The sequence below is a fragment of the Medicago truncatula genome, chromosome 8 (genome assembly GCF_003473485.1).
Source record: "Medicago truncatula cultivar Jemalong A17 chromosome 8, MtrunA17r5.0-ANR, whole genome shotgun sequence".
NCBI lineage: Eukaryota > Viridiplantae > Streptophyta > Magnoliopsida > Fabales > Fabaceae > Medicago > Medicago truncatula.
In genome coordinates, this window is record NC_053049.1 from 32,659,554 (window position 1) to 32,683,142 (window position 23,589).

At 30.5% G+C, this 23,589-nt stretch overlaps 1 protein-coding gene across 2 annotated transcripts; it reads left to right on the forward strand.

Moving 5' to 3' along the window:
* The first annotated feature begins 15,187 nt into the window (after positions 1–15,187).
* LOC25501565 (protein BREVIS RADIX) lies at positions 15,188–23,282 on the forward strand. Of its 2 annotated transcripts, none has more exons than XM_013590834.3 (6): positions 15,188–15,467; positions 17,233–17,389; positions 20,468–20,847; positions 21,682–21,814; positions 22,101–22,405; positions 22,763–23,282. In XM_013590834.3, exons 2-6 carry the CDS (start codon positions 17,285–17,287, stop codon positions 22,839–22,841), a joined length of 1,002 nt encoding a protein of 333 aa, XP_013446288.1. In that variant the 5' UTR covers positions 15,188–15,467; positions 17,233–17,284; the 3' UTR covers positions 22,842–23,282. The 2 variants fall into 2 exon arrangements, with proteins under 2 accessions (XP_013446288.1, XP_039684339.1); XM_039828405.1 differs by lacking the exon at positions 15,188–15,467 and adding an exon at positions 16,587–17,125.
* The last annotated feature ends 307 nt before the right edge of the window (positions 23,283–23,589 follow it).

The window sequence follows — 23,589 nt, forward strand, 5'->3', positions numbered from 1 at the left end:
GGTATTTGTATAAATTTTGTTTCCACTGTAAACGTATAGTTTCTCTTAACTCAAATTTGTATAACTTAAAAATCATAATGTAAGTACAACCTTCATTGCAATTTAAAATCTTAGCCTTAATTAACAACTCTATTATGGGTTTCCTTTTCCTTAAGAATAAGCATGTTCCCTACTTTGGGGTCAACACCCTCCTTATTTTTAAAAGAAATGGAGTTGGTATTTTTTTTTTTTTTAGTTCTCATGTATAGCTTTCCTTTTCCCTAAAAATAAATGTATAGCTTTCTTTAATTTGTGTCCGGATATTCTTTTCTACTTAACAAGTTCCATTTTCTATCATTTATAGGGTGGTAATGGCATGATTTTAAATGTCGATGGTAGTAGCCTTGGCAATCCCGGTATCTTCGTGGGGGTTTGCTTAGGAATGAGAATGGTGCTTGGATTTATGGATTTGTTGGAAATATATGCTTCTATAACATTCTCCATGTGGAGTTATTGGCAGTTTATCATGGGTTACGTATTGCCTGGGAGTTTGGTATTTCATAGTTGTGGTGTTATTCTGACTCAAAAACTGCAATCAAGTTGATATTTGAACTCGTGAATGCTTGGCATCACTACACATCAATTATTTATAATATAAAGGAACTCGTCAATCCAGCGGCCTATTAAGCATATTACTAATATAAATATAGTCTTGCTAACGAATATTTTGAAGATATTTTTTAAACATCTTAAATTAAGTATTTATTTTTGACTATTTTGGATTCTATAATTTGAACAGATCTGAGTTGTGTTCGGATTATAAAATCCGAAATCACATGGGCATTTTGGTAAAGAAAATGGGGCTCACGAGAAGTAGATAGGGTGGAAAAAACAATAATCTAAATTATTCTTTCTTCGAAATCGTGGTTGGGCCAAACATAGCTCCACAAAACCGGCTTGTGAGGTGAAGATTGACCCCACTTATAAACTTATTGCCATGCCATCTCTTATCCGATGTGGGACTCTTTAACACATCCTCTCATGACCATCACTGTTGGGTTTGGTTTGTGGTCATAAACGGTGGGTGACCCGATAGCAGAAATCTGACAGTAGGTGTTACAATGAATCTTAACAGGGTGACCCGTTAGCAGAAACCTTAAAAAATGCTCTTCTCCCATAAAAAAAAAACACTCACTCCCAACTGAAAAGATCATACTACCCCCACGTGAGTTAAGTCATGCTGTGTGAGTTAACTCACGCAGGTTATAAGTCAGCGTGAGTTAACTCACGCTGGTTTTCTTTCTGACTAAAAACACCCAGATTCCACTATCAATCAAATTCAATGTAACCTGCATGAGTTAACTCATGCAGCATGACTTAAGTCACGCAGGTTTAACATATTTGTGACTTAAGTCACGCTGAGGGCATTTTTGGAAGTTTGGTTGGGAGTGAGCAAAACTTTTTCACTTACCGTCCTTAAAGAGTGCATCGAAAATATTACATTTTCAACAAATGTATTATGATAGAAGGTACGGATTGATTTAAAACTAAAGGAAATGCTAACTTATGCCCTTAAGATACGAGTTAATGAATCAAATATGTAAATAGTTTATTAGAATATGTGCATTTCATTTAGGGTGTGTTTGTTTCAATTGATAGAGGGAGGAAAGATTGTGAGTGGAGAGAAAGAAAGTGGAAAGAAGAGGTTTCCATAGTTTGGAATACCATGGAAAGACATAGGAAAGAAGCATCTTTGATGGGGCCTACCACAAAATTGTTTCCGTGCTGGATTGAGCACAAAGTTAAGAAGAAACTCATTTATAAGATGAAAAGACACAAATACCGTTACTTTATTACTTTTATAGTGTTCTTTTTTTTAAAAAAAAAATTTCCAGCGGTTATTTTTTTTGAGTGGCATTCATTTAATAATTTTTTGTTACTATCCCATGTTCTTATTTTTTGCATTTTTTTTTGGTACATGTTTTTGGGTATAATATTAAATATATATTAATATAAGTAAATACATATTGATTTAATTGTTATGTAATTTACTAAATCTAACATTTTTTATTTATTTTTTATTTTTCATCTTTCTTTCCATCATCTTTCTTTTATACCAAACAACTAATAAAATCATCTCTCTTTCTACTCTCATTCCTTCCTTTCACAATCTTTCCTTTTACTTTCTTTCCTTCTATTTTCTTTGATCAACCATACATAGCCTTAGGGTGTGTTTGGTTTAGTGGAAAGATTAGAAGAGGGAAAGAAAGATTGTGGAAAGATCTTCTTTCCATTGTTTGAAAACCCTACAAATAAGTAAGGAAAGAAAATTTTAAATGGGACCCACACAAAAAATCTTTCCTCACTAGATTGAACGGAAATAAGAGTGAGACCATGATTTTGCTTAAAAAGATAAAAATAACCTTATTTAATAATATAATATTAACAATATGTAATGCATGCTATTTTATGAAATAAACAATATATAATGTCCACAAAAAATAATATATAATGTCGTGACAACAATACACATACAAATATTCATCTTTCCCTTCTCTTATTTTTTTTGGGCATGTTTGTATAATATATATTGCTTATATTAATATTTTATTAATATACAAGGGTATTTATGTCAATTAATAAAGATATATCTTTCTTTCCTCTTACTTTCTATTCTACTTTCTCTTTTACCAAACAACCATAACAATCATCTCACTTTCTACTCTCTTTCATTCCTTACACAATCTTTCCTTTCTCTTTCTTTCCTTTAACTTTCATTCACCAACCAAACAAAGCCTTAATCTTTAACTTTTTAATGAGTTGAATGCACAAAATTTTAGAGAATATTTCATTTTTTAGGTTCTTTAACATGTGTCTTAAGAGCATAAGTTAACACTATCATAAAAGTAATGATGAACAGTATTTGCATAAGACAGCCACTTGGACTTGGGTCTCTTTTAACATATAGGTAAGGGCGCAAGGCAAGCTAACGTTTTTATTCAGGAGCAAGAAATCAAAAGAGAAACACATAATAATAACCAAAGTAATCAAACCCCAAACATTGGAAACAGGGAAAAGGAAAGAAAGACTTGGGGATTGAGATTATGGAGATCTACCTTGGGAGAGAGGATTACTAAATAGGGAGCTTTATGATCATCACTTTTGATATTACACTATTATGGAATACTTCTCCCTCTATTTTTAATAGCAGACTAAATGTTTTGTTTATTTATTTCTATTATTGTGATGATTTTGTTTTTTAAAGAACATGCCAACAAGTGCAAAAAAAAAAAAAAATCAAACCAACCTACTTGTAAAAATAATAACAATCCTACTCTACATTTAAAATAATTGTCTAATATACCCTACTTTAAATTTTCTTTCTTCATAGCATTATCTGAGATGGCACCATCATCCTCCAGGATGCTCCCACTCATATGTCATCATCCTAATATTTTTTTTTTCTTTTTCTTACATAGTGGATTAGTAAAGGAAAAAAACATACAAAAAGAAAAGGTTTTGCTAAGAAAAATTACACTCAACTCCCATAAGATATATTGAAATGACACTAAAAGATTCTAGTTTAAAAACTTACACTAACCTCCTTAAGTTTTTATCAAATAAATAAACACCTCTCTTTAGTGTTAAACCCGCTAGTTTTCAGTTTTTTTTTATCAGTTTCATTAACCCACCCTCAATAGAAAGCCACCGCCGCTAGTTTATCATCAAGTTTTCTAGTATCAATTCCCATATCATTGGATTCAACCCTGAACGAAGGAGAAAAACTAATCTAAACACTAATAATGAATTTAAAATTAACGATGTTAACGTTGAAGAGAAATGTGTCAGCGTCATTCAATAGACATTAGGGATGGTGAGGGTAATTTTCCATTTTTTCTAAAAAACTAAGAGCATGTTTGAAACACTTTTCAAAAACTCTTTTTTGGTTTTTAAAAACTTGAAAATTAAAAACTTTTTTGCTAAACAATTTTTTAAAATTACAATTTTGGAAACTGTTTTGAACTTTTTAGTTTTGGAGACTAAAACTAAAACATGTAAAAGGATAACTATTGTGAGAAGATGACTTGTATATTTCAAAAACTGAAAACAAAAACTATTTCAAAGAGGCTCTAACTATTTTTAAATGATGTCATTACCGCCTTATTCTTGTTCACTTGAGAAAACAAAGACAGAACATTCCTAACGTTAAAAGTGGTCTAATCTACGCCATGTTTTCATGTTCTCTTACCTTTTTCTGAAGTTTTTGAATTAGATCGATAAGCTAAACGTATGGATTGCAGTGCTTTTAATCGTAAAAGATTTATCGTAAAAAAACAGAATAAATACTTTAAGGAGTTGGAGAAGCATATGTGCCCACTAGACAAAGGAAATTATTAACTTCTTGTTGTTACAAAATAATGGTTTTTGAAAAAGTTAAAACTAGATTCTAAATCATCCAATAAAGATTTACTACGGAATTAAACAAAAAGAGTGATATGTAAGGCTTAATTCTTTTTTTTAAGAAGTAAGATTTAATTCAACTGGTAAACATCAATATTATTAAGTTAAACTTTTTTGTTTGGAAATTTATATCGAAGTTGTGTTTATAAATTTTAGATGGTGATTGTCATTTTATTATGGATAAAAAGTCGTTTATTGTATAAATAGGTATAGCATTAAACTAAATAGCTTACTAGTATGCATGATGCATCCATTTGATAATTTTTGTACACATTTGATCTAATCATATCGCATCATACTCATACATATAGATTGCTCACTAAAAATAAAAACCAATCATATAAACTTTCGTGTGTATGTATATATATTACTCCCCCCGTTCCTTTATAACTGTCACTTTTACATAATTTTTTTATTTCTAATTAAGTGTCACTTTCAAAGTTCAATGTAACATTAAATGTTGTTTTTCCTATAATGTCTTTAGTAATTTATTGCAGAGAGATATAAAAAATATGATATTAAATAATTAAGGATATTATAGACAAACCATAAATTATTGTATCAAAAGTAGTGAAATACATTTAGTGTCTTGGTTTGTGTAAAAAATCAAAATGTGACAATTAAAAGGAACGGAGGGAGTATAAAATAGTAATATGATGACGCATACTATGTAAATATAATTAGATATTTGTGTAAATAATTCTTTTTAAGGTGTTTGTCGAAAAAACAAAAAAATCTTTTTACGGTGTTATGAAACTCAAATATGATATCCTTATCCTTATTTATTATTTTTTTTAGGTCTGCAACAATTTAACCGTGCATTGCACCAATTTCATTTCTATCCTATTACTTTTTTTTTTTAAGGAAATATTTTCTACACTTATTTTATGATGCACGTTTGTTCTAGAAACCATGAGCATATCAATGATCACGTTTGATGCCTTCTATTTTATATTTTTTTTTTACAATTTTTTGTACACTTTCTTATTTAAGGAAATATTTTGTTCACTTATTTAACACTAAAAAAAATGGATCGCACCAATTTCATCCATATCCTCTTGCCTTTTTTTTTGACTATATTTTATACACAATACTAGAAAAATTAATCGCACTAATTTCATGCTTTTTTTTTACAATATTTTGTACACTTTTTTTAACCAATTTCATGCCTTTATTTCATTCCTATCCCGTTGCTTTTTTTTTTTTTACCATATTTTCTACACTTATTTAATACGTTTACAAACAGAATACCCTAATTTCCATGCAAACTCGGCTACCCTAATTTTCATGTAAACTTGGTTATATATACCAAGCTCTAAACGTTTTTCTCTAAAAAAAAAAAAAACCATAAACCGTGTAAAAATTTCACACACAACACAAAAAACATATATTTTGATATTTAGAGCTTTGCAAATGGAAAGACGTTACCTTACAACTTATTTTTTATTTTTTCACCGTTACCAATTATATATTGCATTTTATTATTTGTATGTCAATCCCTTTACAATAAATTTGAACGGAGCATGGGTCAAAAATCTAATATAGTGTAAAAGTTTTCAAATACGAGATTAATTTTAATACACTTTTTTTTGTAAAAATATTTACTGTTAACTATTCATTGTAATACCCATTATTTTGAAATTATGGTTAACCGAAATATACAATTTTTTCTATTGAGATTGTATATTAATTAAAGCATTTCAATATAATAAAATACATTACCAGACCGAATAAGTTTTTAAGTACAAGATATGTGTAAGAAGACTTAAAAAAAGTTATACAATAAACATTACAAGGATAAAAACTAAAACAAGGAAATAGAAAATAATTTAAGTTACAATAGTCGCTGCCTCCAATAATGATAATCAAAATTGAACGTAATATATCTTGATTTTAACCACCAAAAAAATTGAAGCTTAACTTTTTCACCTAAAAAATGTATAAGTGTTTCTCCTTATGCTAAATGGTGCACTTACTTCTCACTTTCTAGATTACCCATACATCTTATAGTCAAATAATATTAAAGTTAATATAATAATTAAAGGGGTTTGTTAGGATACACCCACTAGTTTTTATTAAGGTGTGTTTTAGTAAATATATAACTAAAAAGTTGTTAAATACACCTTAAGGTGAATGTTGCTAAAACACACCATCTAAAAAATAAGTGGGTGTATGTTAGCAACTCCTATAGGCATTTGCTAGAATACACCCACTTATTTTTTAAAGAGTGTGTTTTAGCAAATTATAATTAAAAAGTAGTTAAATGCACATTAAGGTGTAACTTGCTAAAACACTCCCACATAAAAACTAGTGGATGTGTTCTAGCAAATCCCATGATTAAAATATTATATTGGTTTTTGGACATTAATTCATAGAGTAGATAAGAGGAAACTAAAGAATTTTTGCAACTGCGTTATTATATATAAATAATTATGTTTTACTAAATATAATCATAATGGTAAAAATGATAAATAATAAATTTCACGGTTACTTGGTGTACGATATTATCTATCTATTCTTTCATAATAACATCTGTGTTTTCACCTTTTATACATTGATTGAAGATAAAGATACCAGAAAAAAATTAACAAAGATCAAATTAATGTGTCGGAAATTTTTGAATACTCCTTAAAATTAACATATGAAACAAGAATGAAATGTTGAAAGAAGGGCTTTAGACCTTGACTATGCTTTTCTTACTTAACAAGATCTAGTAAGAACATATCTTTAGCTAAAGCATGCCCCCAAATGCTGACACACGAAATTCTATTTTTTCACATACAAAAAGAAAAGAGCGATCAAGCCACAAAAGATTGTTTTTAGTTTTCATATTGAAAGGAAAAAAAAATGTCAAAAATAATATATATATATATATATATATATTTGATAAAATGAAATATTCTATTGGGAAAAACCCAAATTTCAATTAGTTTTCTAAGAATGAATTGATTAGGAACAAAATAATTACTTAATATGGTAACAAGTTTATCAATCGAGTCGCCCACTATTTATTTTCGCACACCAAGCTTAATAAATAGTATTATCTGCGAAGAGATGTATTAAGAAAACACAAATCCCGTATAAAATAAAGGTAGAACATGAAACAAATTTATAAAGAATATGGAGGTATTCTTCCATGGTCATAAGACCAAATCAATAATGTTTGGACACATATACATAAAAAGATTCTCCTCAAATATTCAATCATCTTTTTTATCAATTTCCTCCTTATTATTAAAAAAACACTTCTTTATGTGTGTGTGACCAAACACTTTTTCTTTGGTCCTGTGACCATATTAGAATTTCTCAAAAATATATCAACTATATGCATAATGTTGTTTATATATTGCATCAATGAGTGTCATATCATTTTCTCGTGGTCGGCCTGTTCAAAAAATTTTCTCATGGTCGGTGTGAGATGAGTTAAAATTCTCGTATTATTTGAAAAAGTAGAGATAGAACATGTTATAAATGAAATGATTCATAAAATGAAGTCTTAAAGTTTTGGGTTAAGATGCGGTGTTTTAACCCACTTATCTTGTGTGGTTCCTATCTCTAATGTGGATGATTTATCGAGCTCTCCTTGTGACCCAATTGTGGTAACAAAGCCAATGGTTCGACAACGTTCAACCGACTCTTTGTGTTAAAATTCTTCATGATAAGGAGATTCCGTTTGAGGGGGAACATAAAGTTTGGAAAAGTGTGAGATGTGCTAGAAGTCTCACATGTTAGGGAAAACGGATGTTGAACATTTTATAAATTAGATAATTAATAAATGCAATGTCTTAATGCTTTTGGTAAGGCCGGTCCAATATGTTTGAAGGCCTAATACAAATTTTTAATGATGCATTTAAGATAAATAAAAAAATCAAATTTGTTGAGTCTAGTTGAGTCTAAGAGTTGAAACAAATGACATGTAAGATATGAGGCATTATTTCTAACGAGAGAAACATTTACAATTAGATTATCATATTACAAATATTTATAACTAAATTAAAAAAAATTAAGATTTTTTTTGTCAAAATTTTGAGGCCTAAACTCTAGTTTAGATTATTTTGTCCTTAGACCAACTATGTTTTTAGTTAAGATATGGTGATCAACCTATTTATATCGTTGGTATTGTTTAAGGGGAATGATAACTAGAACCCCTTATAACCCAACATATTGGATAAAATGAGATGCATAAAACAAACTTACATAGCAACAAAACTAACTTATGCAAATTAGACAAATGCCTTGGCACATATTTAAACCATAATTTTATCACTGTTACTCTATTACAAGCATTCTTTGCTTAAAGAGAGGTTAGTCCTTGGAATAAAGCCAAGAACCTAAAAAAAGGAGTACTGGGTTAAAGTTAAAGCACACAAATGACATATCCATCACTTGGCCACACCAACACCAAAGCACAAAAATTTGCAGCCTATATTCTGACAACCGACAATAGCCAGTAACACACACTCCCTTGCCCAAAAAGGTCCCTCCCATACGAATGTTTAGTCACTGGTCATAGCCGGTAGTCAGTGCTCTACCGTACAAATTACTCAAAACTAAAACACTTGTTGATGAGACTATACTATTTTGTGTGTTGGGTTTTGGTCACACATTCACTGTTTTAGTCAGGGAAAAGAAAACAACATACTACATTATTATTCCATCAAAAATATAAATATAAGAAATATTACATTATTATTACGTTACGTTACGTTACATGCATTCATACATGATGTATCAACTGAGCCAAAGGGACTTTTGCTTCATGTGAGAACCTTTCTATATATATAGTATTTGTTTCTTTTGATAAAATTGAAAGTTATTCCTTTAATTGAAATTTCAATTTCAGTTTTGGTTTGGATTTTTGTGAATCAATACCTTACTTAGTACTACTTCAATTCACTCGTGCAATATGATTGGACCATACATAAGGTACTAAATATAACATACCTAGTTACTTTAATTCTATTTTTTATATTTTAAAATTTGAGCTTTTGTTTTGTTTTAGATTGGAAGTGGAATACGCATGTAAAATTCACTGACTGAAGAAAGCAAAGTTTGGTGAATTGTGGTTCAGCGAATAAGGGCAGGCATATTGGAGCATGTTTTTGATGCAATGTCTTATTTGGGCAGACTTCTTCCAAACAGTGCAGGTACTTTTCTCTATTCGAATATGCCTTTTTTGGATTACATAGGAGGGTCACGTTTGGCTTTGGGAATATTAATTACACTCATATACTTGAGTATTGAGTTGAGGTATATTGTTGGGGTGAAACTCATCACATTGAAAATAGATAAATCATGTAAAAAGTTAATAATAAGATACACAGCCTCTGTTTGGTTTGGCTTTTGCAAAGCCAGAATCAATTCTGGAGCATTTCAAAAGCAATTCTGCAATATTTAACATGTTTGGTTTGGCTTTTCAAAATAGCTTTTATCCTCCAAAAGCAATTCTAGTTGAAGCTACAATTCCTAGCTTCTTACTTTCCTAGAATCAATTCTACACCCTCAATTCTATTAATTCCATCCCTGTCCTCATTAATTTTTCTAACCCTTCTCCAACCGAATTTTTTCTTTCTGCAGTCTTATTAAAATAAATGTTGGTGAAGAGAATGCCTAAGTTTAAATTTGAGACTCAAGTTCAAATAGTTGTCGCAACAATGGCTATACACAACTTTATCCGAAGGAAGGCAGAAAATGATATGGATTTTAATGTTTATGAAGATGAAAGCACAGTCATTCATCATGATGATAGCTCATCTAACTTGGATCAATCACAAGTTTTAAATGTAGTTTCGTCGTCAGAGATGGATCGCGTTTGAAACATAATCCGCAATGAAATTATTGAGCACAGGCAAAATAATTAGTATTGTACTTTAAATTATTATATCAATATTTTAGTACTATAATACACATTATGTTAGTTTTGTAATAATATTTTAATACTCTATTGCACTTTAAATTCTATTATCTATTTGTAATTTTTATTTTCATGATGTTAGTATTGTAATACCTTATATTTTAGGACTATATTGCACTTAATTGTCTTAATTTAGTAATTTCTATTTATTTGTATTTAACTATGTCTATTTTGGTAATTATACATTCAAAAGTAATTTTGATCAAAACTATCCAAACAACAATCATTCTGTTTAATCAATTCTGCATTATTGCATCCAAACATAAATCAATTCTGTCAGAATCAATTCTGTCAAAATCAATTCTTTCAGAATCAATTCTGTCAGAATCAATTCTACACACCTTAGAACCAAACACACACACAACCATATTACTGTATATGTTGTTTTGTAAGGTTGAATTAGATCTGCTTAAAATTTTTAATTTACATCAAACTCTTCCAACATATATTTTTTGAATGTCCAACTATGAATGTCAATTTTGATGAGTTGATTGAGTATTGCAAGTGTTTTGTAGAATGAAGTGGTGGCTCATGCTCATGAGTTTTGTGAGTTGATTTTGGTTGGTAGTTCAAAACGAAAGATGTTTATAAATGTTGATTAAAAAATGTTTCAACCCAATAAATGAATTTGATAGATCAATCTAGAACTAGAGTTTTATCCGGGTTCTTAGTTGATAGGTTTAAAGCACAAACACGTAGTTGTGAATTGAACAAATGTATAGATTTTGAATAATGTACAATGGGGAAAACACCGTAAGGAAAAAACAAAGGCACATGTGTGCAAAAAGGTAAAATATAGTAAGAGTCTTATCTTTTGAGGGTGGATGTGTTTCTATTAGACATAGTTTTATCGAACAAAAATGAACTCATTTGTATGAAGTTTGATCTAACAATATAGAGACAAATAAAAGACAATAACTCACAAGTTGTACCAATTTCATGTGTCTTCTAACTTCCAAGGAACTTCCTCTCCAAGTTTCTTATTTGCATCTGAATATTTGGCGTTGAAGAATCAGTAATTACTTGCCTTAAACGACTTCTTGAACACTCTTTATATGACAGTTTTCAGAAGTAGTATTATTTTGAACTTGTTTCGAGTGATTCTAGTAATTATTCTAAAGGATCTAACTGTATATGATTCAAATTTCAAATATAACAATAATAGTAGTAATAAAAAATCAATTTATATTTAGTTAAGTAAGTCAGCCTTGGTAGGTCTAAAATATCTTTTTTATGGTCTAGTCCAATATTTTAGTTAAATAGACTTCTAAAAAGTTTTGATCTTCTCTATTTAAAAAAAGCTTAGTATAACCTTGATCCGATGTAGTCTATAGACCAATGTCGGTCGATATGGCCTATTATACACCCATATTTATCAATATGTGAAAACAATTTTGTTAATTTTAAAATTATCACGTTTCTTAACTTTTTCTAAACAAAAAAGAATTTGGAGTTAAAGATAAAAGTACTAGGTAGATCCTTCAAAAAAAAAAAAAAAAGTACTAGGTAGAGTCACATAAATCTACATGTGTTTGGAAAGTAATAATGCTATCTCTCTGCGAATATGTGTTTATACTCCTTGTCTGACCTTTTGCAATTCAAATTTAAAACAAGACCAAAGAGAAATGACTCATCATGATCTTGCTCCTCAAACTGCAAGAATTAATCTTTTGGTTGATCATTCCTTTAAAACTTTAAAATTGGAGCCTAATTTTCTCTTTCTGTGAAACAAAGTTAGTCAAGCTAGCAAGTATAGAAAAAGTGAGATGTTTAGCCATATCAACGTTTCGAAGTATGAATTGGAAAAGCACTAAATACTTGTGCACTCAATCGAATAAGCTAGCTTCATGCATGTTGTTTATGGCAAAGAAATTTGTGGCATAGATGAAGACAGTTATAAACTTTTAAGAAAAGGATTGTGAAAAGTACATAACTTAACAAGTTAGAATAATGTGATCATCACAGTAATCACCAAGGCATTGTTTATTTAAAGTAATATATACTAGCTAGATTAGCACGGCTTGCTTGTTGCATATGCAATCCTCTTAAAATTCAAACACAAGATGGCGTCAAAAAAAAAAGATGTAACACAATGTTCTTTTTATGCATATTGGTCTTCTATTAAGCAAAATATATTTTTGGGATTTTCCAAAAAAAAATAAAAAATGGATGAGAAAAAAGCAAAAACACATCAAAGTTAATGCTTTTAAGGGTGAACTAGAATATGTTTTGTACGGGTTGTCTACAACTCTACAATATAATATTGCTTTTTTTGGATTGTGATGGCTAAATTGAAATCGTGTATTGTTAATCTCTTGGAAGAAAAGCATGTTCTTAATATTTTGGTGATACAACTCTTATTGAGAAATTATTTTGATAAATAGTATTTTATTTGAACAATAACTTTTGGACAACTTATGAGATAATTAAAAGATATACATAAAAAATGTATGTATTGATACAAAAATCAAAACAATAAAGAGATAATAAGAATATAATGAAGTGTGAGAAAGATCCGAAAATAGATATAGATAGATCATTTCTCTTATATAAACAATTAAACCAAAGATCTAAAGGTGAGAAAAACACAAGAATGAGGTTGAATTTTGTTGGTTTTTTCAAAAACATTTCTAAGTGTTTATCAAAAACAGTTCTTAGTTTGATCAAAAGCAGAGTTCTTTTCAGAGTCTGAAACAGAGTATGCAGCGAAATTAAGTTAAACACGAAGAGAGAAGGAGAAAGAGACGACACAAGCAAATTATACATGTTCCTCTCACAATTCGAGAGTAGTCCAGTCCCCTTGCACTTCCAAGGGATTTTTCACTATAATCACGCAAGACTACAATTTGCGCAGATTACAATTTGCTCAAACACACGTTAAAAGGCTTCTTTTACTCAAACACACAAGTAAAAGACTTCTACATTCAGAGTTAAACAAATAAATAAGATTGTGTTTACACTTGATATACAATTAGAGGTGTAAGAAAATTAAAGTTCATATGACTTTTGAGTACTTAAGAAATTTTAAGATTGAAAGTTTGTAAGAACTTTGTGCGCTATATAATTCGACAGAGTAAGAGCACTTGTAAAATGATAGAAGTCTTCTTCTTTTTCTTCAACTACTCATGTCCTTATATATGAGAGAATGAGAGAGCCATTGTTGAAGAAGGGTCAGCACATCAAATTAGTCCTTGAGAAGCTTGATCAGAGACGTTAAAATGTTTCCTCAAATGGATAATGTCGTTGAGTAGTCATTCGAAAATCTTTTGTTTTTAATAGAATGATCTGTTACATTCTCTTTATCCTTGAAAGTTTTGGTTGGACCAGGTCTTGTGATTTTTATTCTCTTGTATCGAAAGAAGTTTTTTATGTTGAAAATCGAGGTGATATATATATATATATATATATATATATATAATTTTTCTTCTTTATTGTATTATTTTTATTGATGTTAACTTTGTTTGGTAATTTTTATGAATTTTTCACAAGAAATAAATAATTTAATGTATGTACTATTTGTAGCACACTGATCTCATAAATCGACGTCATAGCTTAGATTTTCTTGTAATAATTACTTTGTGGTGAATGATGGAAGCCAATACAAGTCCTATGATGACCTTGAATCAGATAAAACTCAATACCATGTAGAAAGAAAGTACGGAGGATGTGGTTTATGTCATGAATTTTCACTAACATGTGTTCAATACAAAGGAGTAGAATGATTAGACTATTTATGAGATGGGTGTGGATACATTCTTTAAGTGGAATGATAAGAATGTTTTGAACAACATTAGTAGAAAGAAACATACAAAAATATTGGGATAAACTCAATCAGTTATACACGAAGAAGACTGAAATAAAAGTGTGCATTTGATAAATACGTTGACTTTAAAACTTTAAGAAGGAACAATTTGTTGGTAGCAGTGGCGGTTCTTCCTAGAGGTCCATGGGAGCCATGGTAAAAAAATTTATAGAGAAAATGATCAAAATACCGCAATATTTATAAAGAAAAGGACCAAAATATTTCTAATAGCACCCCCTATATATTCTCTCATCCATCCTTCAAATAGTTTTTGACATTGTATCGACTCTTTGTAATATTTTTATCGTTTTTTTTGTTGCACATTTTGTTATAATTGTCAATAATAATTATTTGCATTAAAAAAATTGGTTGGTATTTTTCACTCCTTTCAATATTTTTGGCAAAATCCGCCACCAATCATATGAATATTTTTCAAAGAGATCACCTATAAAAGTTCTTGTTTTTGGTTTTTTCTTCAAATTAGATGAAAAAAGCAAAGAATTTGAACCTAAAATGTACTCATTTTTATACATATTCCGGATACTTCACTTCTCCACAATTAAATTGTGTGAACTCTAACCATTAGGCTACTTGACAAAAAAAAAAAAAAACATATCCAATTTTGCTATAAATGAACATAGTATTAATTTAATTTCCCTTATTATCATGCTATATTGTTGCGAAAAGTTCTCAATTATGATGATGAATATTTCTCCAATATTTTTCATTCATCAATTAACAAACGACATGCAACCCAACCTTAACCTAGTCATCAATCATCATACAAAAATAATCCGAAATCTCAACCGTGTAATTTCTCCAAACACGTTACAAACAATCAACCCAAACACGTGGGTCCCTTATGTCTTCTACGCACTCGACCATTGTTTCCGCTCACTCGCTGTATGTAATAACAAACAAAATGACAAAACCCAAATTCCTTCAAACATTTTCCGTTTAAATTAACGTTTTCTACTCACGCCGTTAATTCTCCTCTTTCATAGTATAAATACAACAACCTCAAATTTCTCTTTCTCTCTTCTTCTGTGTTGCTCAGAATTTTCGGACTCCACTCTCTCCGTATCCTCGTACTCGAATTTCTCGCCAAAATCTCGTTCAACCGATATTTTCATTTCTCTTTCACCATTCTCACTCACAAGGTTCTTTCCACTTAGCCCAATAATCACGTTCAAGAAGAAGTGATTTGTTTGGCTCTGAATATTGCTTCCATGTTTGGAGATGGAAAAATGAAAAGCTGAAAGAAAAAAAAAAATTTCGAAAATTTATTCATTGAGGTGGTGTTCACATAAGGTAAGTTTTTATTTTTCTAAATTTGTTTTGTGTGTTTTCTTCTTTATTTTGATTTGTTTTTGTTGTTCTAGGAACACTGACATTTTAAATTGAAGATGTGTCTGATAGTCTAACGTGTCAGATAAATGTTGACGTGTTAATTTCATGTTCAGTTTTTTTTTTTTGAGCAAATGTTGAGTGTTTTATAAGTGTAATTTTGTTGATATTATTATTGTTATTGAAATGATGAAACGGTAATGATTTGAAAAGAAAAATGGAGACAAATGAACGTGAGTTAATTGTAATGTAGAAAACGTACTAGTAGAGCTGGATTTGAGTTGTTGAATGAATGAGTTATGAGAGAGACAAAACAGTTGAGGATAGCTTGTTAAGTCGTTTTCGAATAATTAATGACACTAATTTCACTTTTCAGACTACTAATAAAGCTAAATCATTAATTATTATGATTTTTATAATTAATGTTAATCAATGCCACAAATCACTTTTTACCTTCTTCTGATTCTGATTCTATGAGTACTACTGCTGCATTCATTCTCTCTTTCTTTCATTCTTCTTCACCCTCCGACAAACACTGATTCAAAACCAGTATTGTTGTTTTTCTCAAATCCCAAAAATACTCTCTCTCTCTCTCTCTCTCTCTCTCCAGCTCATTGATTTGATTTTGAGTCGCATTTTGCATTGCATTGGGGTTTGTGATTCATGTGTTTTTAATTAAAGTAGATAAAGTGAGAATCAGAGGAATTAGATTAATTTTTCTTTTTCACAAAAAAGAGTTTAGTGTTTTTTTAATGAAGTTTTGTTTTTTTTTTCTTTTCGGAAGTTTTGTTTTGTTTTGTCTTTTTTTATTTTTAAGATCTTAATGCAATGTTCATTATGTTTTGAGTGAATATTCAATCAGGTCGTTCATAATTTTCTCGCGTTTAAATTTGTTCTCAACGAAAAATAAACTCAAATTAATCTCATACATTTTCATTTTGAGAATAAATTAGTTTCTTTCTATTCATCAAACGAATTTATGTTCACAGCAAAAATGTCAAACACTAAATTATGTTCTTTTTTTTTTTTTTGGGTTCTGCCAGAAAATTATGAGATTAAATTAGGTTTATATTCATATTTTTTATTTTTTTTCATTTGGACACGCTTTGGTTCTTTTAAATTTTTGTTCTTTTTTGATTTTATTCGAATTTGTGTGTGTGATAAAGCAAAGCATATAGTAGTACTTTGGTCATTCATTCATTCCTTGCCCCTCCCATATTGTTTGTGTTCTTTTCTTTCACTGCTTTTAATTAAGTATATAGGCCCATTGTTTCCTTCTTTTGAGATTTTTGAGATCACTTTTGATCTTGCTCTAATCCCGAGCTAGCTTCCCTTCATTTTTGCTTTTTCATCTTTCTCTTTTGCCCCATATTTTTTATTCATCCATAGGACCATTTTGTTTCCTCTTTTTGTATTATGCTTATTTTGCATTTTAACTCTTGTTAGTACATTTTGTTGTTACACTAGTTGGATCCTAACTAACTATTGTTATGTGTGCTGGTATGTTTATTTAGATGACACAAACTAGCATTTCTAGAACTGTGTCACTGTTTCATTCATTCAATGCAATAAGTGATTGCTTTTACCTACCCATTACCAATTTTGCTCTTTATTGTATTTTGGTACTCTACTACTCACAATGCACATGTGATTATTTATTGTTCCAATTTTAATATAGTAGTGTATAGATGGTTGATTTGTTGTGTTGTTTTGGTTGTGTTATTTGTAGGAAGGAAGTAATTAATTAAAAGGAGGGGTGAAGAAAAGAAAAGAAAAGAAAGATGTTTACATGCATAGCTTGTACGAAAACAGATGAGAGGGATGAAGATGGGCGTGAGAGTGGCACGCCTAGTACTAAAGAAGCCGTCAAAAGCCTCACCACTCAGGTCCCAAATCTCTCTCTCTCTCTCTCTCCACATTTTTGCATATTGGTGAAAACATACAAATCTTAACCCTATTTGGCTACCAAATGATGGGACCATTTTGCAATTTTATAGTTATTTTTGTTTTTCCTATAAGTTGGTAGCTTCATGGACATTGGTATACAGGGTGGCCGAGTCCTTCTGAGTTTAATTCAGTTGATATGAACAATGCATAATATATGCAATGTCCGGAGTTTAAACCCCGACAACCACCAAAAAAAATACAGGGTCGCCGAATTCATCACTTCTTCATGTGTATAGTTATTTTATTGTATATGCTTATTCATTTATTGCATAATATTTATTCTAATGATATAGTTTAAAAGAAATGCATTATAGTTTAAACCAATTTTACACATAATTCCAATAATAATCCATCCTTTTCAGATGTCAACCAACTTCTTTTTGTTTTTTTTTTTGTGTGTGGGTATTGGCATGTTTGTCTAACACATGCTCAATCAAACATCCAGAGATGGAGAATATGGCGACTTGAGTTCGAACTTGACGTATTTGACTTGATTTTAAACAAATAAAATGAAGTGACAAGATCAAAGATTGTCATTAGATGTCAGTGTAAAACTATAAATCTTTTACAACATTTTTATTTTATTTTATTATTAATCTTGTTAAAATATATTTTTTTTGTAAAAATTTTTTAGAATTTTTATTTGATTAATAATAAGAAGAAACATTTAAAAAAAACAAACCAAGTACTTGTGGGGTCCCTTATGCTGTTGGGTGATTGTGATATGTTTATGGAAAGCATGCGGTATTGCCATTTTGCTGACCTTAGGTGACATCCCTGGTCGTTGTTACCAACCAATCAGTCCTTTTCTAATCCCTTATTTTTTGTACTTTTGAGTTACTACAAATAATCATCAATTAGGCAAATCCTTTAGCCACTTTAAAATATTCAAATATAAACAAACATTATTATACTATAGACCATATATACGATTCCACTCATGTTTTTTGGTTACTTTACTTTTTAGTATCTTGTCATATTTTACTAATTAAAAGCATAATAGTACAAGCTAAAAGCTATCATGAAAACATATTACGTCCAATAATCTTGATTAATTATTCACTAATTACACAATATCTTGATTTGGTTTCCCATGTTTTTTGTTTAAATTGAAAAGAAAAAGCAAAATGTCTTAGTCAAATATTCTAACGAGTTCCATATTCAGCAGTAGTAGTGGGAACATATTGTTCAATATTCGTAAATTGAGTTGATGTTAAGAAAAGATTCCTAACACACAGAAGGGTCTGCCATATTCTCATCCTTAGTGTGGCCCATCCTTGAATTTTTGTCTATACAATGTTTTTCTAAAGTTTTCTATTATTACCAATGTTAAAATAAAGCCAAAAATTTAAACAAGTTTTGACCAATCTTCTGTTGTTTTAACAGCAGTAAAGTATATAGACATTGCTTAATGTTTTTTGCTTTTAAACAACTTAACTTAATTCTGTCTTATTAACTGTTTATGTGTATAAACCTTTATTTTCATGACCTTCATTCTTCCTTGTAAGCCAATGTACATGCACTTTTAAGCTAGAAAGTGAAAACTCAGTTCTTAAAGCACATTAGCGATAAGTTTGGCGAAATTTTGATAAAAGCTACAATTCAAAACTTCAACAAAATTACAGTATAACTATTATTTTGTTAAAACTCAATGTAATTTCAAACATGTACTAGGAATATAAGAATCTTAAATTAACTGGTTAGAAATCAATGAAATTTCTTCAATCTGGAAATACTTGCCACTAAGGGTAACATAGTTGATTGTAACATATATGTAAGTTTATTTTATATATTGGCCTTCCACATTCATGATTATGTTTTATGTAATCATCCACTTGTATACTCAATTCATAAACATTCTTCTCCTGTCCAGTCCAGCTGTAAAGGCATTTCTTTGAAAATGACCTATGCCTGAAACCTTCGAATTCATTGAGAGTCTTCCAAATTTACTTTAAATTATAGTTCAGAACTTTCAGACATGGTTTCCCCTTCTCTTCTCCTAGTGCTCCATATTTCAGAAACATAGTACTTCTGCTGTTATAGTGCCTCAATATGTGTGACAAATGCTACCAACATTATTTACTAACTTTCTACTATTTTCCAAATAGAATCGACATGATTTAGTGGAATCCATGTGAATATTAGAGAAATTATTGAAAAGAGAGTCTTAGCTTGTGTTCGTTATTACTTTCGTAATGTTCGTCCAGCCTATCAACTTCTACAATTTCTTGCTTCGCAGAGTCGCCGAATATTTCCCTAGGGATGCAAGAATGGTCACTCTATCGTGTTACCAAACATAGGCTTAAAAATGTGTTAGTGTTTACTTAATCATGAATTATTGTATTTAGAGTGTATCTCTAAATTATATAAAATAGTTTAGTCAAGAAGAGTTTTTTAAAGCAAAAAGTGTTTTGTTGGTTAAGTTCCAATAAACAAAAACATGTTTTCTTAATCGTGAAGAATTTAAATAGATTATTTTGTATTTGTTTCTTCTAGAAAGTGTAGACACATGGGTCTCTATCTACCCTTTTTTAATCATCTAATCTAATAAATCATTGTCTTAGGCTACATATTAAAGATAAAGTATGCACAGGTGGATCTACATCGTTAGAAGAAAAGGAAGATGTCACTCTAGTATTTTTATTTTTGAAACCTTTGTCACATTTTTAAGATATAGAAACATTATTTTAACTTGTCCCCACTCCCCACTTTATAGTTATGCTAATAATAGGTGCTAGTGCTCATCCACTTGGACACATTATAGACTGCTAACTATGTCTCAATCCTAATTTTATGCTATTTAATTTGTTCTCAGAAGAAGGCTTAATTCTGATTAATTTATTTCATTCTTTAAACAAATTTTCAAAACTTCTAAATTATGAGTCGCAAACACTCTTGGAATTAGGCATATGTGTTAGACACGCGTCTGTGTTCTACATTTTTCATATTAACAATGTCGATGTGTCAGTGTTTCATAGCTTCTAATGTATTGATGTTATTAAATTTTTTATATGCAGATAAAGGACATGGCACTGAAGTTTTCAGGTGCTTACAAGCAATGCAAACCTTGCACAGGAGGATCAAGTAGCTACAACAAGAAAGGACATAGACCATATCCAGACTTTGACACAATCTCAGAAGGGGTACCATACCCTTATATTGGAGGTGCAAGCTCAAGTTCAACCCCTGCATGGGACTTCACTAGCTCTAACTACCCTGGTCCAAGATATGCCGGAGACCGCACCCCTAGAGGACGCGACTCTGCATCAGTATGTGATGTTGTGTTAGAGGATGATGATGAACCAAAGGAATGGATGGCACAGGTTGAACCGGGGGTTCATATTACCTTTGTGTCTCTTCCTAATGGTGGAAATGATCTCAAGAGAATTCGCTTCAGGTATCGTTAATTAACAACCGATAATTTTAATTTTCTAATCATTCGAATCTAATGTCCCTTCCCCCAAACCAGTTAACAACAGATAATTGACTTTGGTTTCAATTACAAGTTTATGTTAACTACAAAAAAATATTGATGGTACATTTTTATGGTCACCACTAATTAGTTTAGTGCATATGTTTAAACTACTATTTTAATCAAAGGAAAAATGTGCTTAAACTATTCCGATACTAGTTGTAGCTTGTTTTTATAAGTATTTAGGGAGCTTAGTTACCAATACTAAAAAGGGTTAATAGTGCTTTACTCCCCTGTAATATAGGACATTTCCGCTTTCCCCCCTGTAAAATTTCCTTTTTGGATTCCGTCCTTATAATTTGAAGTTTTTTGGTTTTGAACCTTCATGAATTTTGACCGTACAAAATCGATAATATGGCAGAGGGTAAATCGAAATTTTCTCAAATTAACAGGGGGTAAACCAAAATTTGCTCAAATTGCAATGGGGTAAAACCGAAATTTCCTCAAATTATAGGGGACAAAATTTTTCATGAAGGCCTAAAACCAAAAAATCTTCAAATTACAAGGACGGAATCCAAAAAAAATATTTTACAGGGGGAAAACCGAAAATGACCTATATTACAGGGGGTAAAGCACTATTAACCCTACTAAAAATGAGATATGGACACATACTATAAGCTATTTTCATAAGTTCTCAAAAATAGCCACATAAATACACATGCCGTAGGATAAAAATATATGGGATTTTTTAGTAGTTGAAAATGTAATAATTATCATGTAGGAGCAAAGACTGACTATACTTAGCATTTGAATTTGAAGCCGTGAGATGTTCAATAAATGGCAAGCTCAAAAATGGTGGGGCGAGAATTATGACAGAATCATGGAACTTTACAATGTCCAAAGATTCAATCGACAAGCTCTCAACACTCCTTCAAGGTCTGAAGCCGATGAGGTAATAGTCTTATGTTTTCTCAATCTCGCCAACATTATGTTTTCCGAATCTTAAATACATTGTAAATCATGTTTTATTTTCTTTTAAGGTATTATGATCAAAGACATTTTGTTATAATGCAACAAGTTATGATTGGTCGACCATGCAAATTTTTGTTACATTGACGATGTATACATACTAAATCCTATTTATTTATATAAAACACTAAGATTACGGCCTTAATTTTTTTTGCCACAACAATGTTGAATTCTAGATTCATGTGTATACTTTATTTTTGTTTGAACAGCAAAGAGATTCTACTTACTCAAGATTGACATCAGCAATGGAAAGTCCTATGGCATCAGTTAAGGATTGGACACCAAGGAGTCACTACAAACCCTCTGGAGCGTTTGATCAAGGCGGTGGCAACCACTTTCAAGGAGGTTCATCTATGGAACCATCAAGGGCAACCACCTCATCTAGGGATGAACCTTCAATTAGCAATGCAAGTGAAATGGAGTCAGAATGGGTAGAACAAGATGAGCCTGGAGTTTACATTACAATCAGACAGTTAGCTGACGGTACTAGGGAGCTTAGACGTGTCAGATTCAGGTACTATAATGCATCCTCCAAAAACAAGTTCCTAACTGATTTTAGTCCTGTTTGGATAAGCAGGTTAATTAAGCACTTATAAGTTATTTCTTTAACAAGATAAAATAAAGTACAGTTTTCATCGCAATCAGTGGATAAGTTCAAGTAAATCATTCCAAACATGCCCTTAAAATGATCCTAATTCCTAGGAATGTATTTTTGTATAGGCTGCATATTTTTCGCATGATATCAAATTTATCAAAAGAATATCATAATTATCTATTAGAGTTATCTATATGAGTGAGATAAAAAATCTCCAATATTTGAACTTTAGATAATGTTTGGATTGATGAACTCTTTCTCAATTCATGTCTGCAGCCGGGAAAGATTTGGAGAGGTAAATGCGAAAACATGGTGGGAAGATAACAGAGAAAGAATTCAAGCTCAATACCTTTGAAGTCTATTATCCTAACAAAAAGTGGATGTCCTAAACTTGTGGAATCCAAAATTTTGTTTCTAAAAGATTGTCGGTATGACTCCGTATTATGAAGCAATTTAGATCGCTTATAGCCAACATTGTCCCTCAGACAAAATCTCAGTTGTTGGATTAATCTAACTGCCAGAGCAGCCGAATTATAGAGCGGAGTACTATAGAGAAAAGTTGGAGACTTTACACCATCTGGTGTTAAATTAACAGTCACATGATAGTACAAATCAGGGATTTAGTTGTGGTGACCCATTTTTGTCAAGGATCAGTTACCATTGGATTGAGAAGTCTAATCTTTTATTACATATCCATTTTTTTTATTCTCATTTTCTTGCTTACCTTGTATAAGGGATGTTTTCTGCTGTTACATTAATTTATTACTAATTTGTTTATTTTTTTCTCCTAGTGGAACTTTGTTTTAAACATATGTTTGCCTTCTTTAGATTAACTTGGTTTTGTCCTATATTAACGTGAGACATTTATCCACCCTTGATTCTAGGCTCCCTAAGGAGCAGCATTTTGAAAAGTGATAACCCCAAGAATGATTGTTTAGTGTTTACATTTATATAGCAAAAAAGGGCAATGTTAGTACATTACACTCAATCCTAAGTTTTTGAAAAGCACATGTAATATATATCTAACTATAACTATATCTGATATTTACTGTTAAGATAGTTGGAAGTTATGTGGAGTTAGTTAAGGTAGTTAGACTAGAGTT